General features: G+C 37.9%; 1 protein-coding gene across 1 annotated transcript in view; it reads right to left on the minus strand.

The window, feature by feature from the left end:
• Positions 1-1,952: 1,952 nt before the first annotated feature.
• zmp:0000000660 (arf-GAP with Rho-GAP domain, ANK repeat and PH domain-containing protein 2) overlaps positions 1,953-19,423 on the minus strand; it is a 113,075-nt gene continuing 95,604 nt past the window's right edge. Inside the window, exons 25-33 of the mRNA XM_034856682.1 lie at positions 14,937-15,011; positions 14,156-14,273; positions 11,479-11,607; positions 10,646-10,782; positions 9,103-9,185; positions 6,594-6,629; positions 5,556-5,619; positions 3,468-3,572; positions 1,953-2,881 (exon numbers count right to left, since the gene is read on the minus strand). Coding sequence (XP_034712573.1) covers positions 2,501-2,881; positions 3,468-3,572; positions 5,556-5,619; positions 6,594-6,629; positions 9,103-9,185; positions 10,646-10,782; positions 11,479-11,607; positions 14,156-14,273; positions 14,937-15,011 — 1,128 coding nt within the window. The 3' untranslated portion in view covers positions 1,953-2,500. The remainder of the gene's footprint in view (positions 2,882-3,467; positions 3,573-5,555; positions 5,620-6,593; positions 6,630-9,102; positions 9,186-10,645; positions 10,783-11,478; positions 11,608-14,155; positions 14,274-14,936; positions 15,012-19,423) is intronic.

The following is a 19,423-nucleotide window of genomic DNA, read 5'->3' on the forward strand; positions in this document are numbered from 1 at the left end:
CCTAATAAGAAATGCTCAGACCATGATGCACAAATGTGGCAGCTCTGTGATTAGAACTGGAGAACATGAAACAAAGGACAAGCAGCTGGCATAATGAAAATAAAATGTTAATATGAATTTTTCATGCAGGAACCTGTGTGACAATCGCCTACGTTTGCATTTTCCAGTGGCTTTACATTATTCAACAACAGCGTGTGCCATGAAACGGAAAGTTTATTCTTACATTTCACCCGAGACAATGCAGAATTTGATAAAAAAAATTATATCATTATATATAAAGATCAGCAGATTTACCTGGAGAAAACAGCCCAAATCGCTGAATTACATAAACCTGCAGAGGGAAGTTAGAATATTAAAGTGGGTATAAAACACAGATATAGAGCTCTTAGCAATTTAACAGAAAAAAGCATAATAAACCTGAAAGCAATGATGGTAATTATCCTTTAACACTGATGCTTTTGATCTCATATTATTTTAATGGCTTTACTTTATGCAGTATTTTATATTTACCAAACTGTAATTATCTAAGGGATCCAGATTTATTTGTGGTTTCATTCTTGTGAAAAAGTATAAAACCGGCAATTTCTCTAAAAACTATTTCCTGTGTGTATCTCTCTTTCTGATACACACACTGACACCTTTACCATCTCCATTGTTCCCATCATCTGCATTTCTGTGAAAACACAAGAAAGGTCATTTTTAGCGCATTGCATTTGGTAAAGATATTAATGTTTTAATAGCACTGCTCTAGTGAGAGACCTGAGCACAGTATTTCTCCTCAACTTGTTGACGTTTTCTGAAGTGAAAATCAATAATAAATATAAAAGCATGCGTGCCCACACACTAATAACAGAGACCATTAAGTGGGAAATTCAAAAAAGTTAGATTGTAATCTGTTCAGGACTGTTAATTTTACACCTGAACCTAAACAGAAAAGCTAAATTATGTTTCTGTTCAGGTTGATTTATCTCTCAAGGCTTGCCTTTGATTGAGCATGACATTGACAAATTTGATGGTGTTATTATTTGTGGATGTTTGATAGTGTTTCTGTGGAGTGGTGTCTTCAGAAGACTCTTATCAATTCTATCTAAAGTTTGAATGTACTAAACTACAAACTGGGTAAGAGGAGGCAAAAAAAGTGTCCGATAAACGAATTTCTCTTCAGATATCATCTGCTACAATACATCTGGTGACACATTTGGTAACTCATATTCCATTTTCATCGTGTTTACTTAAACATTCAATCAAAACCGAACCTGAACCAAATATCTAACGTCTCCTGGAACCTTTATAAGTGTTTCGCAAATCATTAATTATTTACTCTTTTCCAGGGCAAAAATATTTTGTTCATATTAGGTGTTTCTTTTACCAATAAACATGTAAAAACAAGACTCTTTTCTTGAGAGTCTAATTGTGTTTTTTAACATTTTGTACTTTTTTACCTTGAAAATGTAACTTGGTGTTTATGTATGTGTTGTGATTTGGCTGCTATCTTGGCCAGGTCTCTCTTGTAAAAGAGATTCTGAATCTCAATGGGACTTCCTGGTTAAATAAAGGATTAATAATAATAATGATGCTGAACTTGCACTAAATGTTCACAAATGTAGCATGTTAAAGCAATTTACAATGTTTATTACTATATTTACTGTATACTGTACATTGTGACAGCCATGGCAGTTTACACAAGTGGTCGACAGAATAATAAAATACAAACACCGCTAGTTAGCAATAAAGCTATTGGTTACAATGAAAACAATGAAGTGTAACTGTTAAAAAACATATTACAAAATAATTACAAGTAAACAATTTCTTGTAAGATTGCCTACCTCTACCAGCTAATATTGCATCCACCATTAATGGCTGGCAGGCTCTAAACCTGCTCTTCCCTTTTGAATTTAACATGCAAAACATTCCTTTAAAAATATATTCTATATATATAGGCCGCAGCAGACTTTGCACTGTTAATGAAACATATAGGGAATTATATTATATATGTGCAAATACAAAAGTGCTTGTAAACAATGTTTTACCCAAAAATAACGGCACTGTATAATGATTCATATAATCACGATACTTTCAGATGTATTCAAAATAGACTCTACAAAGTAACTAAAAATGCATGAAAAACCGTGAAGCAAGCACTTTCGAGTATTTCTTTGACAGCTGAAAATACTTTTGTAACATTCTCTAGGTTTAGAACAGTGGCATCTACAGTAAATAATGCTTTGTAGTGCTTGGGCCAGCGCGTGTCCAGCTGAGGTCTCCCTGACCTCCAATGTCTTCTGCACCTGTTTTCCACATCCCCTTGTGCATCAGCATCAGGTTATTCAAAAGCAGTCTTTGGGTTCTGATCCCCCACCCCCTTATAAAACCAACTTCCATTGGCTCCATCTGCATAGTGTGGTCTTTCTCTGTCGGTCTCCACGTCTTTCTTTCCACACTCAACCCTGGAATGTTTGTCTTACCTTTCAAATTGACCTCTCTTTCTCCTGACTTCCTGTCAGTCATTGCTCTTGGCAGTGCGATTAGTCTTGCTTAGCACCAAGTTAAGTTCACTCATCAGATTAGGCGGCATCAGAACCTCCCCACCCAGAACAGGTCTCCTGCCAAGGGTCTTATTGCTACCCAAAGGAGGAACAGGCAAAGCCAAAGGCTGAGAGTGTCTGGATGAAGATGGGGATGGGGATGGGGATGGGGAGGGGGAAGGGAGGTGCCGAGGCTGGCCAGCATCCACAGAGGTTCTTCTGAGTGGGACTTCTGGGGCCTTGAGCATGTCATTGTGCTTCAGGCAACTGGCTGTGGTGATTGTCTTGTTGGGGAGAGTAGCGCCCTTGATGGGCCTTGGGTTGCCATCAACAAGATAAATCCTCTTGTCTGACAGCTGTGGGCAAATATGGCAGATAAAGATGAATTACAATAGACTGGATTCAAGTCAACCACAGACTGCAGGAGCAACCATACCACATGCGTCATGTCAGTAGATTTCTTTGTACACAAATTTACATATGAAATTAAATATGCAAATCAACATCACAGTGGTGATTGAAAATTAACTTGTGTAAAACATTTTAACAAAATCTTGAGCCAAAGCATTGAAAACATATTCCTTTGCTTCTCTCAACGTAACTTGAATGTAGCAAAGTATTGTTCATATTTACTGAGCACAGTAAAAAAACTCAGCTCATTCTCATGGAAGTATTTAATCTAATGATTTTTGTACAGGTCTTGTTAATGTCGTTATTTTTGTGTGTTGATTACAAATTTTGAAGTAATGTTTCGTGATAACAGAACGACTACGGTAGTGAGTAGTATTGAAAAGTCGAAAACCTGCGCAGGGAAGTTGGTCAGGGTGGAGGATGGGTCCAACAACACACACACACACACACACACGGTATATATATACACACATACATTTATATTGTATTTATATACACTCGTATATAAGCATTTTGTCGTTGACTTCTCACCTGTTTATTGGTATTGTGGTTGAGTGTTAAAGCTCTCCCTCCAGACAATTTGTTATCTGCAGCTTCTTTTGAGTCACCGGTATTTGAACAGAGGTCAGAACCATACTGAAAACACACACAGCATTCAGCAGAAATTACTAGTATGGTAATAATCGATGGTGATTAAATGGGAAGAACGCAAGTCGGTGAGTCTCTAATTTGGAATCTTGCAAATAACTTTAGGACCACTAAGAGAAGGCAAAGGAACGGGATTTTTTTCCATAGATTAACTATCTAATGTAGTAGTGTTTGGATATAGTAACAATTTGAAAAAATATGACAAGTATTTTTATTAAAGTAACCTAATGAAGTTGTGAAGTGGAAAGTACCGTTTGTAAATAGCTTTTACAGATGTCAAATTGAAGGGTTATACACATAAACATAAATCTACACATTTCAAAAGACATTTCCCCAATAGACTAATGAATAACTATTATAAGAAAGATGTATAGGTAGAAATTGCTGTGTTTGGCTTAAATAATAAGCATCTTGAAGAATGAGGGAAAGTCAGAGGGCAATGGTTCTCTGTGCCATCGCAACAGTCGAACAGTGTTTTGATCTCTGCCTGAACTTTCTCTTTAACAACTTCGCCTTTTATATCAGTGTGACCCCTAGACCTAAAGAATTGTCTCTCTTTAACAAATCTGTATTTCATCACTGCTAGGACCTGTCCATGGACCTTTACACCACCCCCCAACCCTCAGACACTCACCACCACCACCACCAGCCATTCCACCTTGCTTCAAAACAAGGTCCTCCATCCCCAGTTGCTATGGAAACTGACGGAGCACAATGCTCACTAACAGGTAAGAGAAAGGAACGAAAGAACACTGAAGTGCTCTCAGTCTACTTTCTCATCTACACTTTCTCTCTGCCCTTCCCACAAGTCATGTGTCCTTCCCACAAGCTCCTGTGTTGGAAGCTGACAATCCTGATATTTAGCGGATTTGGGAGGAGAATCCTAATATTTTTAGCCGCCTCCAGTCTGCTATAGATTAAGTTGTTGCAGAGCTAAGAGCTTCTGCGAAGAGCGGAGAAAAGTCAGTGAGCCCACTGAAATAAACACCTTGAAACACCAGACAAAAATTGCCTTCCCCTTTAGATCGATCTCCCCCTGACAGTGTTGCCCTTTTTACTTGCTATCCCAAACTAAGGCACTAAAAGGCTTTTACAGTAAGCACCTGTGATAAACAACACCGTGCTGCAGACAGGTTCCCATAAAAGGAAGCCGAGCAGAGGGCTAATACCTATTAAATGTGCTGAACGTATAATTCAGAGCGGTGAAATCGAAAGATACTGTTGGATCTTTCCGTTTAGATGAGTGTGACGTTCAAGGTAGTCATTTACTTGTAAATGAGCAGAATAGGAACAATGAGTATTTAGTCTAATGAGGAAACAAGATGTTTTTTTCACTGATTATTTAGAGATGAATATGAGAGTGAAAAATAATAACAGAAAAATTTGACATCTGTAGCTGCTCTGTCTGTGTTTGCTTTGCCTTGCCTTGCATTATTTATATCATATGTGCTGTGTCAGCTCCTGACAGCAACAACACTTAGCTGTATCTGGGGCCTAAGTACCACAATGTGATTGTTACAGTTGCCTTGACCTTATTCTTGCAGCTTTTCCACATAAAATGATTTATGTTATTGCTGAGTGACCTCGAAAACTTTACAGTTCTTTCCCTGTTTATGTATTTCATCTACCTAACAGCAAAATGGAAATGGATGATTGGGGAAAATATGACTTATCATTTCTCCTTGTTTTGAGATATAGATTGTAAAAGATGATTTATTCCGGTCGTAATCTCATGTATTTTTTCTCCAAATAAGGTAGGGAAAAGGAGGATTTGCTGCAATGTGCATGTCACATTCACTGATATTTTTGGTTTGCAGTAACAGTAAAAGGGTTAGAGAAAAGATAGAAACGCATATTTCTCCTGCACTCCTAAAGTCACTGCATGCTCTGCTTATTAAATTCCTTCATCAAGCGTTTGCATGAGTGCATACCTCACTCTAGTTCCAAGATCTCTGTTGCACATCATCTTACCTTCATCCTGATGATGTCCGTCACCCAGCTGACCTGTGCCTCCCTCGTCTCGCAGCAGAAATGCCTGAGGAGGGAAAGCTCAGTAGCATGAGTCACAAATTTTCACCTCATTATTTTTACACTAATTTTAACCAGGTGACTTTTTTGGGTGAGTCACAGCAATGGACAGTTTCGTCTGATCACTGTAAACAAGTTTGACAATAGGTTGGCTATCCACTATAATTACATGAATCTCCGGTAACACTTTACAATAAGGTACAAAAAAACAGGGTAGTTACTGTTTTTGAAAGAGTATCAAATGATTAGCTACCTTTTTCAAAAGGTAAGTTACACTGTACAAAAAGAGTAACTACCCTTCTGAAAAGAGGTAACTATCCTTTTGAAAAAAGGTAACTACCCTTTGGAAAAAGGGTAACTAACCTTCTGAAAAACCTTCTGTGAAGTTGTACTTTGAGCTAAATTCTTACTACTATGCTTACAATGACAATGCTAACATGCAGATGTTTAACAACTATATCGTTTACCATGTTTACTTATTAAGTTTGTGTGTTAGCAAGTTAACATTTGCTAATAAAAACAACATATGTATTGTATAACTTCAAATAAATCTGATATTTTAGTTGGGACCAAATTGGTGGACCGACCATCTTGCATAGCCATCCCCAAAGCCTGGTTGCTAGAATGGCTAAAAAAACGTATGGCCAGTATTCTCTTTTACCTAAAAATTCCATTGAGAGGTGTGCTCCTTTCAACAACAGAACTATCCCCATGCTATTCAGGAAAGCCTAATTTAAATAGCTTTCAAATTATATAAGTTTATACTGGTATCAAAAAAATTATGAGAATAGCCAGCATTTCTCAAGAAAATGCAATTGTCAATTTGGAAGGCAGCAGATATTGTACTTTTTTAAATTGAGGAAATCATTATATGTTATTTCTTTTACTACGAGGCCACCAGACAGCAACCTTTCACCATGTGATCATTGTTAATATATTTTAACAGAACCTATTATTGAATTGGAGAACTTCTGCACTTACCATTGTTGTTTGTCATTGGAAACTGTGAAGGCCCAGCTGTTAAATGAGAAGGACACACATCAAAGATTTGGCTTCTGCAAAACTGTAGCTTGTAATGTTCTTTGACCCAAATTCATTTGAAGACATGTTTTTGTAAAAGTAAAGTGGAATTTTAAAGTATTCAACTACAGAAAATGAAAACCGTTGTTGAGAAAGTATTGTTAAAGATAGCAGAAGGTTAAAAACATTTCATCAAAATGCAAAGTGTTCACTACAAATGCAAGGCGCTTAACAGTGGAATTGATTAAATCAATCAATGGCGTTACAGCCAACATGTTCATGCAAGGGCAGACCTCAATATGCTCTGGGCCAAAGTGTGCAATACACCAGTTCAGGCTTAAACACTTCATTAAATGATCACTTATGAAATAGTATAATGCTGCAAGCTAAATAAAGGAAAATTCTTCCCACACTCGGATTTGTGTGTGCTTAAATGTGTATACATACATGCAAATATGTGTGTTTCTGAGTGAATTAACCTGCACCGAGGCAGCATAAGGTGAAAAGAACACCTTCCTGGAAAATACACCTTCTCTGAAACCCTTCACAGCTGTAGCTGAACAAGAGCAGACACGTGGGGGAAGAACAAAGCGAAAGAGGGTGAAGAGATAGAGAGCCCGCAGCCTGGAGCACCACTGCCAACGATCCAACCCAACAATAGGCCGCTCACAGATAGACCTCTGCCTAATGAGGTACTGGAGCGCTGCCTCTCCTAACCCTCTCACTATGACTCTTTCCGTTCTCTTCAGCACTTTATTTCTTTATTCACAGTATCACTTCTCCCACAGCCCGCTCAACATTATATCTATGATACAATGCAGTATCATCCTCTCCTTCTGTCCGTCTATCCCCTTCTCTCTTCATCTCCCACTCCTGTTCTCTTATCCAATTTCTGTCCCCTGAAGGACGCCGTAATGCAGACAACCGCTTACTGGACTCATTTTTCACGCTTCCCCAGACTCCAAATTCCAACTTGGGGAAAATTATAGAGAATTAGAATTGGGTAGTGTGAAATACAGGGTTTGGCTGCTCAAAAATCTCCTTTTTGTTTGACCCAAAAGAACTGCTGAGGGTTTGGCGTGTGTCATAAATTATAATAATAGAACATCATAGAAACCAAACTGCGGCAGCTATGGTTTCAATGTGCAGAATAATTTGTATTAGTTAAAATGCATTTACATTTAATCAATTTCATTACTGTGAAAATGAAGATGGGGTCAGAAGTGGCTTATTACCTGGTGACGCTAAACTTTGAGGGAAGAGAAAGGCCAATATATCTTTGGGGAGAAATAGTTTACACACAAACAAAGACAGTAGCAAAGCTAAATAATCACTTGTTCATCTTAATAACACAGAGGGGTGGATTTGGGCTATTTGGGCTTTAATGAGTCACATTTGACCACATTCATTATGCAGCCACACAGAGTTTCTGCAATGGAATTATTATAGCAAATATGCAAGGAGGGAATTGAAATTTATAAAAATGACCAGTAAAACTGGCTCATAATTGTCAATTGACAGCTATTGCAGAGGCAGATGTTTCTGTGATTAAACGTCAAGGAGGAGCAGGTGGAGCATTTGTAGCGCTGTTGTTTTATTGGCTGACTAGCCATCATCCACATTTCAGTTATATCAAGCGATAAGACTGAATTTATATTTATTTATTTGTTGTTTACTTATCAGCCATTATCTATAACATTATCACAACAAAATGTGAGCGATGCAAAGTTTTTTAGGACGTCATGCCTCCACTAATTTGAAGTGATATACGTATTACGTTTTAGATTGTTTACATACATTTACAGCAGTAATCTTGTAATAGATCACATAATATATGTATAATACATTTGAATGTGAAAGGTCAATGCTAACAAACAGCAGCTTGAAACAATTGTCCAATTACTCTGCATTTCTAAAGCTTTCAGCCACAAATCATGGTCTTCGTCAGTGGGTGGAGTAACATATATATAAAAATCTATTTGGACCTAGACTTATGATTCAAAATACTCCTTCCATGTACATATTTTACACAGAATCACCAAAAACCTCCCTGGTGGATTTTATCTTTTATCATTCAAGGAGTCTTTTTTAATTTAGTCCCTGACCTTCATGTTCAGTTGAAAGGATATTATTTATCACCTTTCTCTTGCTTATAGCCTTTCTTCTTGGCGTAACCAGAGAGTATGTTTGATCTTTCCAATTCGGTGGATTCAACCAAAAGACACTCAGTGGGAGTGTCTTCACTAGTTTTTCAATCAAGGGCATGGCTTTGCACACTCTCGCAGTGCATTCAAATTTGACTCCAATGCAACTAAAAGCACGTGGGAGTACAAAACATGCAACAAAAGTGGTTAACTTGGTAGTCTCGATGAATCTACTACAGAGATTTGAATCGCTCTCTCATTCACATACATTCAGATTTAGGAAAAGACTAGAATTATATTACAGTATGCATGTGAGTGCAGCTTACCTGCTGGGAGGTTTGAGTTTTTTCTTCAGGCCCAGGTAACATTTCACAGAATTAAGTTGGACCACTTTCTCTGCTTTAGTGACCTGCAAAAAAAAATAAATGTTTTGGATGAATTTATTTAATAAGGGTTAAAAACATGTAACACTATGTAAACCAAAATAAAATGCCATTAAACCATCTGTGTCATTAACAACACAACAACTAATTTTAATTAGTACCAGCAAACCTCTTCTTCCAAGCAACAAAGAACAAAGTAGAAGCTTTCCTCTGACACCTCCACATTAGAGGATGGATACCCGACCCGAGCCCGACGGGACCCGACGGTACCCGACGGGCCGGGCCGGGTTCTAACAGATTTTTAGAAAGTATGCTCGGGTTCGGGTCGGGCTCGATCACATTAGCACGATAAGGCATTGAACATTTTGAATTTAAAACAGCTTATTATGTAGGTATGCATAACCAATGCCATTGGAGGTGTTCATTTATGAGCTCATCTGTTGACATTTCCGAATGCCTTCCTACAATTGCTTAATAAAAGCGGGCTTTCCACACAAACAAACGTACATGTGTCATTAGTATGAGAAACAAATGCGATTTTAACTGTGTCGGGCTAGGGTCGGGCTCGGACATAAATATCTTAATGCCTGTCGGGCTCGGGTCGGGTTCGGTTACTGCTCTGTCGGACGCGGGCCGGGCTCGGACAGAACAATCCGTCCCGATCCGCACTCTACTACACATCACAACCAACCAGCCATTCCCTGTTTCATCCAATATCATTTGCGCTATAAATATAGACCTGGCATTAATTGTAGAGGCCAAAGAATATCAATTACATTTCCAAAAAAACAAAAAACATTTGATATTTAGAGAACCTTTCAGTTAGTGAAGCACCCCACAACGCATGCATGTGCGCGCACGCACCCACACCACAAACACGCGCGCAAATGCGCGCACGCACACGCACGTGCCAACACACACACACACACACACACACACACACACACACACACACACACACATACACACACACACACACACACACACACACAACCTCTCATCATTTTACATCCCCCCTACTGCCAGAATTGCTGCACCTCCATCAATTATTAACACTTATTCACACTCCTTTACGAATCATTTGTTTCAACTGCAGAAACATGCTGGGAAGAAAAGGCCTCCAGGGAACTCGGGCCTGCTGGTCATCTCTGAAGCACACACTGTATTCTTCCTTTTTTGAAAGAGAGTGGGAAGTCTGCTGCCATCAGTTTATTTTCCCACTTATTTGAAGATTTGGAACCCTGAGACGGACATGTCACCAGGGAGATGAATCAGAGAGCGTTTGGGTGGAGTTCTGCCTATTTGGTTGCAATTACGTAGGCACCATTCTCACACATCGTTTCTCTAAATCAGTTCTGTAACCTTTCAATTCCCTCGTGATACAAAGCACTCACTGCCCGATACTTTGCGTCTGAATGCAATACGCCATAGTGGCAAGTGGTTGCAAGTAGAAAGTTGATTAAGCCTGAAATAAAAATGTACTTACTTTGATATCTCTGTAAAGCAGCAGCTTCTCTGCATGTAGTACAACATATTTGTCCTGAAATTTGTGCCCCGACAGCAGTTTGGTGGATCCATCGTTGAACTTCAGATAGTCTGCTTTTATAACCTGCCTTTGGTCAACTGAAAAAAAGATTGAAAGTGAGCTCAGCACATGTCTATCAACTGGTACTAAAACGATTAGTCAGTATTGGTGCAGCAACTAACAATTACTTTCATCATTGGTTAATCTGCCAGTTATTTTCTAGATTTATTGTTTGGTCTAATAAATGTCTAAAAGTAGTGCAAAATGTCCATTCCAATTTCTGAAAGTCCAAGGTGAGATCCTGTTTTGTCAGTCCAAAGATATTCAGTTTTCTTTCTCTAGTCGGTAATCAATGCTTTGACCAATGTCAATTATGATAATGAATTAATCATTTATCACATAATATACCAGCAATTAGCTGTTTTCTGCATATTTCTGTTTAAACATAACATTTAGCTAACTATTTCAAATTCTCAGCTATCTTGCTATATATTTTTCATAGAATTTCAAGCTGATATGCTTGCTGTGCTATATGAATGTTTTTCTAATAAAATCACTACTTTCCATTTTCTTTTTAATTATTTAAGCTAGTAATTAGTTAAGTAACAACTGCATAAGTACAAGTTGGACGGAAATAACGTGTAGATTAAACGATTGATACAAAATTAAAATATAATATAAAACAGAGAAATAAAAACCAGTACATGTGAAAAACAACATACGTACTGTATTAAAAATGCATTATTATAAGGTAAAATTTCTAATGGTTTTGTACCATTGATTGCTTACTATACCTTTCCCATGAGCAACTCTTTTGGCCCCTGTAAACTTCTTTATAACAAGAAAAGCAGACCTAGGGCTGTCCAGAGTACTCCACTCAAGCACCTGTTCAAGAATCTTCTCACTGTGGTGTAGCGGCCTCTCTGTTGTGAATAAAAGGTCACTGGTCAGATCGACGGGTATAATTAGCAATGATCAATTAGCAATGGGCAAAATAGTCAACCGCCAACAACAAAGCCATGTCTTCTTCTTACATGAATGATAAATGCATTAATCAAAATCAGAGCCTCACATCATAAAATCCATGACAAATTCTAGTTAACTCAAATTATGTTGTTGTTCTCCCCATTTGCATCACAGAGCAGTTTAAATTATCTCCAGCATATCAAGACCTGATTATAAAAACACACTCATGTGCAAAATAGACCTATTATCTCTTCCTAATTGGTGAACAGGGTACATGCTATCAGCCACAGGAAAAAAAAGTAGATAATTTGTGTACCACAACCCCTGCTCTGATGCCTCCATCTCTACACTCCCCCATTTTTCATAACCAAAGGAGGTAAAAAGAACCACAACGGCATAACTTATTCATAACAGTAGGCTTATCTTCTCTCTGGAATCTCTGCAGACCCAGGCCATGGAATTAGTTCCTCATTTCCCAACAAATATTAGCTCCCCTTTTCTGCCTATTGTCCTCGATAACAGTGTTTATCTGTAGCTATCCTCCAAAATGGCTAATTAACGTTCTTTCCCTCCCTTCTTCATGGTTTTTATGAGCAAAACCTGTCACGCTACCGCCTTCAAAATGGCTTGACTGTTTACTCTTACACAGACACATTGTCTTGGCATGGAAAATATACTGAACCGTCAGCAAATATATTCCGTAGTCAACACACCTTCATTTTTTAGAAGAGGACGGCGTGTCCTCTAGAACTTTGTGAGTTGAAAAACAAACATGAGAGCGCAGTGTAAACTCCCAATGAACTGATGAAAAGTGCACGGGGACCGCCAGCAATGCAACTTCACGGCAAAGCTCAACTTTGACTTTCCCTTGCTCGCCATTTTCCATGCTATGATCAAACAGGGGCGTGTGAGGCACGGGGTGCGATCAGTGCATATTTATGCAAGATGAGGTGGGTCAGCTCCCTGGGTTGATCATGCAAGGAAGATGAAGGTAATTCATGACATATGACAGTGAAGATGATTAATTAATGTGCATATCATCAAACCGGCAATGCTTGGCTAATTTCTTACTGTGCTTCCATGTTCGCAGACACTGGTTCATTAGAGAGATTACATAATGTTCTAATCATGAGGTCATGGGAGTAAGTGTGATCTTTGTATATGTTTTGGATTTAAATAGCTATTTAATCGGTGAAATCACTAATTGGATACACTGTCAATGACAGCAAAAGGTTTGACAAAATAAAGGCTTTCACTACTGTGAGATGTGGGATTTGACAGCAGGGTCACTTTTGATTTAACTATACATTAATTAATTTAAATTAATTATAAATTAATTTAACTATAAATAAATTGCAGACCTTACTTCTTAGTCCTTTAAAATGGTCAACAGAAAACGGCTTCATCCCTTCTAATCATGCAGCAGGGACCTGGGCATCTAATTACAAGGGATTTTCTTTAATTATAGTAGAAATAAACAGGAGCCTTTTATAAGTACAATTTGTACAGCTGTGCATACAATCATTTTCAGAGAGATCAGTATATAGAAACCTTCAAACCTTCAATAACAGAATAAATTAAAATGTAAAAATGAGACCCTCTGTTCAACCAAAAAGGAATAATTTAGTATTTGTCACAGAAGATGCTCTTACAGTTGATTAAAAGAAAAGGATGGTTTAATGTCTTCAAATGGATTCTAAGATGTTATTAGTGAAGAGGTTGTTTTTGTCTACTGTAAAGAAACACATTTTTGCCTTTTAAAACAAATTTCAATTTCAATGTGGATTAACTAGATACCAGTGCAAAGGAGTTCCTTTGGTTAAAGTTGGTTGAAGAGGCACCTCTGGAGAGTCTAAGGCTTGAGCGTTAAGACTATTACTCTATAAAAGTAAGACCTAACCATAATGTAATTGTTTTAGTTGCAACAAACAGATATTGTTGGAATTAAAAAGTAAATTACATACCTCCGAATGCACTTTAAAATACATATTTTGGGGGCATATTATGCTTTTATTGCATTTATTTTATTAAGAGAGAAGTGAAGAATGACATGCATGAACGTTTAAAAAAAAAACACGAAGTTCAACAAGAACACTTAGAGTAGTGTAGGCATTGTAAAGGCCAGCAAGCTTATGCTGATCATCAGAATAGTTTATTTATACATATTAAATGGATATATAACTCCCTAAAGAAGGTGTTCTTTACCAATAAGCCAACATAAAAGTTCAACAAGAATTATTTTGTGTAATATGTAAAAACAGAATGTCTTCAAAGTAGCATTAGACAAAACCGCAACGTCCACCTTAATTTCCCATTTCTTTGGGATCAATAAATAAATATCTATCTATCTATCTATCTATCTATCTAATTCCTAGTCGGGATCTTTATTGCATATCAAACCCCCTTCTCTCTCCCGCCACATTTCCTGTCGCCATTATCCCTATAGATAGATATGATTTGAATATGTTTTGTGAGGTGACTCTTGGACTGGGAAATCCTGCGTACCTAACTCTCCATTCTCAATGACTTCAAAGGTGGTCCAGAAGTCCTCAGCACTAAATGTGACGTTCCTCATATTCAGTGCAGTTTCTGCAAGCTTTGTTGATCGCATGCTGGGAGAGACCTACCGCAAACACAACAAACAGCAAACTTTATACCAAAGCAATGAAAAAAATTCAACAATCAAACAAGGTCATCAGATCCTGCATATAAAAGCTCAGAACATAAGCTATCTGGATCAGTATAATGCCTTCAACCATCTATCACCTTGAAGAGCCACTCAATTTTTAACATGTAACACTAACAGCACAGATATCTGACTTACAGCCATGTATATATACAATGCACTGATTAAATACTTGCTTCTTTGTCAAGTTATCAGGTGTACCTGAACAGGACAGAACCAAGCAAATGTGCTACTAAACTCCACAGAGAGGAAACAGAGAATTAAAGTAAAACTGTGCTGCTGAGCGCTCCTCTTTAACCCCACCCCTATTCTGCCACAGCTGACGACCTGTGAAAGGAGTCCGTAACCTGCAGCGGCCTGCGTGCCCTGTAAAATGCAATTAATCAGACAATTAAATCAGACATTTCTTTGATTAGTTCCAGTTTGATTTATTTCTGGGGCGGTAATCCCATCAGGTTAAACCACGAATGTCCCAGCCCTTTTCTATCAACCTCTCCACCTCTCATTCTACCAACCATCATCCCTCATTCACCTACAGATGCGCGCGCACGCACACACACACACACACACACACACACACACACAAGCACACAGTTATACCTTGATTAAACAGCAGTTCTCTGGCTCTTTCTTTTCCAGGTACACCTCAAAGATCAAGTCCCCAGCTGGGGAGAACTGGGAAGTAAGAAACAAAATAGAGTGAGACAGAGAGATCAGTTGAATTACAAAAACAATGCAGCCGGATTAATTGGCTTTTCTTCTAAATTCGTTCTCGAGTGTGGCATGAATCTAAATGGAGGAAAGTGAGAGAAAGGGTTACAGGATTTGTGGAAAGCAAAGGTCGTTTTCTGAGCTAGAGGCAAACTAAATCCCAGTTCTGTTAACGGAATGCAAACCAGGCTAAGTAAAGAGAACATGTGTGAGACATACTTGTAAAGGTGGAAGCATGTGGTGCATGATTCACCTATACTAAAACTGATATGCTCTCCCCTGGTGTTAAATTTAAGTGGGCTGTCAGTTTGAAAAAATGTTTTGAAGATGCACCTAGAAAATTGTTCAGAGGGTATTATGGGAATTAAAAACAGAGTTGTCAAGAGGGATACATGGGTTGTAAAAGTCTTTTCTCTATCTTTTAAAATACAAAGCATGGCATTCTGCAAAATAGGCAATACTTCGATTCAATGTTACCTTTTACCATCTTTACAAATTAGTGCTTCTCTGTAAATCAAATCTCAAAACTTTGTTTTTGTTAATATACTGTTTGTACATTCAAATCTGGAAGCTACACAAAGAATGTATACTAAACAAAATGTTGTAGGGTTAATGTACCATGAGTTCCTTACATTTCTAAACCTTTGAGGTAGTCAACCCTTAAAGTTAATAAGACAATACACTAATTTGCTTTCTTGCCGACAATGAGAGGAAAATATCAATACTGCTCTCATGGTTGTCTGTTGAGTCTGGAGCTACAGCCAGGAGGCGATTAAGTTAGCCTAGCATAGAAACTGTAAGCAGGGGGGGAAACAGATAGCTTGGCTTCCTCCCTAAAGAACAACAAACAAACAAGACAAAATAACACGTACCAGAAGCTCTAAAGTTCACAAATTAACAGGTTGTGATTTGTTACTTTTTTGAAAGGCCAAAAGGTCGTGGTTTGAAGTAGATGCATTCCTAGAATTTCTGCTTGTATATGTATTAAACTGGGTTCATTACAAGCTTTAACCTTTTGAGGTTTTAAGTTGACCTACACTAGAAAAGTCATTATTAATGGTAAAAAGAACGTAAGTTAGCCATTTCCCCTGCTTTCAGTCTTCATGTTACACTAAGCAACATTGCTGCAAAGACATTAGAGTAGTATCAATCCTCTTTTCTAACTACAGTAAAGTGAATAGGTTAACTAAAAACACAAGCCTATGTTTATCCTGAATTTGAAAAGGGGGATAGTTTTAAAACATAAAAAACATAAAAACAAGTGAACAATATAAAACAAGATAATCCTCCTACAGTGCATGGAATTTTTCTCTCACAGATCAATAGAAGATGAAAGAGAAATATTTATTTCTTTAACTTAATGTCACCTATGTTAAAATAAAATAAAAACTTTTGCTGTAAGTTGTCTTTTTGCCTGATAATCTGGAGGTTAAACTACCAGCAATATTGCTCTTATCAGTACAAATCATTGCACCTTTCTCCATGTGTTTGAGCTATAATCCTTTCTGCATCCAATTAAACATAGTTGTTGGGTGTGAAAGACCAGAGAAGTTAACGGGGAGTAAAAATCTAGCTTAAAGAAAATCTATCTCTAAAAAAAATGAACTAAGTAAGTGCAAAAAAGGTTCATTTCCCTTGGCTACCTGGAAATTACAATTACTTTCCCATTGTCATTTGTATGTGCTGGTGAAGAAAGGTCCATTATTGGCTTGAGAACTATTGTATGAAGGAAGTGGCAAGCCCCAACAGGCCATCAATTAGGCTGATTAGGTTGAGAGTTACTAGAAAGAGGCTCTGCATGGACTGGATGAATATAATAGACATTTCAAATTACAAGTTCAAGTTATTGACTAACTTACACTTCAACCTTCTTGGCCTTAAAATGACACAGAAATTACAGTCTTTCAAACCAGTGGAGCAAAAGAGTTATGGAGCCATTATGGACTGCTAAGTAGACTTTTCTTTCTTTTCCTTCATTGTTTTGCAATGTAAGGAAGACCAGGCACATTTCACCCAGCATTTTTCAAGTGAAAAAGACAGACAGGAAATAAAGATGTTGACAATTTTCTGGAGAAGAAAGCAAAGTGCAACAAAAAGAAGTGTTAAATGGCTTTACAGCTGATGGGGAGTCATCTCAGCAACGTGTAAGAAATTCAGTAATGTTCTATTTGAAATGAAGGCATTTCTAATCTCTACAAAAGTCATACTCTCACTGCAATAGCCCTGGCTGTAAATGCAAGTATTGATTTTAAAGTGCCACTTCCAACTTACAAGGCATGACATTGCCTTGCACCTCATTATATCACTGATTTACTCCCTCAGTCTAGCCATACTTTCCACTTGCAGTGTGCAGGCCTCCTTGTCATTCTCTGCCTTTAAAAAGAAATGGATAAGGTCAGAACCTTCACCTGCAGGGCCCGAGCCCTCAGAGACAGGCTTCTTGCAAGTGTCAAAAGTGTGCGTTGTTTTGGTATTCAAGTGCAGACCCAAGAGCCATTAGTTTAGCCCCATTCTGTTCCTTAAATCCTAACTGTACAGTACTTTCCTCCCAATTTGGCAATTTAGCTAAAAGTACTGCTGTGCCTAAGTAGCCTCCCTGAGCAGCTAGAACAGTCGTAGACTCTTTGCCTTGTTGTAAAATTGCCAATCCAGACATCAATTTGCTTAATTCTGCACAGTGAAGGAAGTGGCTCTATTTTGACATTTCTGATTTTGTCAAGTCATTTATCTCCAAGAGACTCTACAGAATAAATGTTGATGGTTTGAGACATGTTTTCACTACTATCCAACATTTTCATGATTGGCTGTTATTGAAAATATAATGAATGTGGAAAAGAAAATGTGTTTTTGCTCTATCGCTAACAGCCCAGGCCGAAATAGCTACACTTTGCATAGTTCCAATAGTCTACTGAATAAAAACCCAATGATGTTGATTTTTTACATGATAGCTTATGTAAACCTGAGCCACATAGCACTATCAATAAACTGCATGCATATATTACCACCATACTGTAAGTGCAGCCTTTATGTATTCTGTTCTGATTTCTTCAGGATGAGAGTTACTAGAAAGAGCCTCTGCATGGACTGGATGAATGAATTATGAATTAAATGGACAATTCAAGTTATAAGTTCAAGTTACTGACTAATAATCACTTCAACTTTGGAATCGATCGTCACGTTGACTGGGTTGACTCCGGAGCTTGAGTTCCACAACCCTGTAGACACTGTAAAGCCAGTGGCATCTACATGAAGCCAGTGATTTAAATTGTAAGGAAAAATTAAACAATTACGCAGAATTATGTTTGAATAGATACATATATCCTCTGTATGTGTAATTGTGTATTATTTCTACTGTGTTTGATGATTCAGATTCTGTACTGTGAACATTTGCCAGAACAAACCTGTCGAGCAACCTTGCCTGACTGTTCCCCACAGTAACGTAAAAGAGGGTTCCTGAGAGAGTCTGCTCTGTTAGAAGGTATCAACAGGTTGTCAGCAGTGATGTAAAGAGACGAGACAGTTGCAACCAAGGGAAGCAGCCTCATCTCCTGAGAAGTATTCCTAGAAGTACCAGCTAAGAGTTTGGTTTGGTATTAACCAGAAAAGGCCAAAATGATAAGAAACTACCTTGGCTAAAAGGAGATTGACCAAAAAAAACAAGACATGGGTGGGAGCTCGCTAAGGCTACATCCACACTTCTAAGTGTTAATGTTTAAAAAGGTTTTGAATCGGATCTCTGTCCATTGTAACACTTCTGACAATGCATTTCACGCATTGACCATTTGCATAAACTGGGCATGAACCTGCAGTGTAAACAGAAAGCTGATTGTCCAACATTAATCTGAAAATCATGGAGTTGCAAATACCAAAAAATACAACAATGTCAAAAAGCATTAGCTGGGATTTATTTCTTCAGACAGAAAAACGAGGTGGAACTGTTATTGAATAATTGTACCAATAAGACAAACTAACATAGGTGTCTGCATCATCGATTCTAAGGGTCTACGTTTCTGCTCATCCGGACTACAATGTAACACAGAAGTTTTCAATTTAAACGGGGTCAGCAGTGTTTCCAAATGTCTCCTTTTAGGGGCTAAGACACACCAAATTAGTGTGGACACGAGCCGTAAACAAAGAAATATTTGATAATTTATAAGAGATATTTCTTTTTAAACCAAAACCTATTAGCGTGGCTATGTTCTATGGTATAAAGGAGGTGAGCAGCTATTCTAGGGTATGCACTCTACAAACTAACCTTTGTTTTGTGTGCCATGCTTTGAGCATAAATGAAGAGTGACAATAGAAGATTTACGTCTCAAACCTCCTTTGTCAAAGTGGAAAATTGCCACAACAGAAATGGTATCATAACTGATGTA

This window comes from Etheostoma cragini, chromosome 19 (genome assembly GCF_013103735.1).
Source record: "Etheostoma cragini isolate CJK2018 chromosome 19, CSU_Ecrag_1.0, whole genome shotgun sequence".
NCBI classification, from domain to species: Eukaryota; Metazoa; Chordata; class Actinopteri; order Perciformes; family Percidae; genus Etheostoma; species Etheostoma cragini.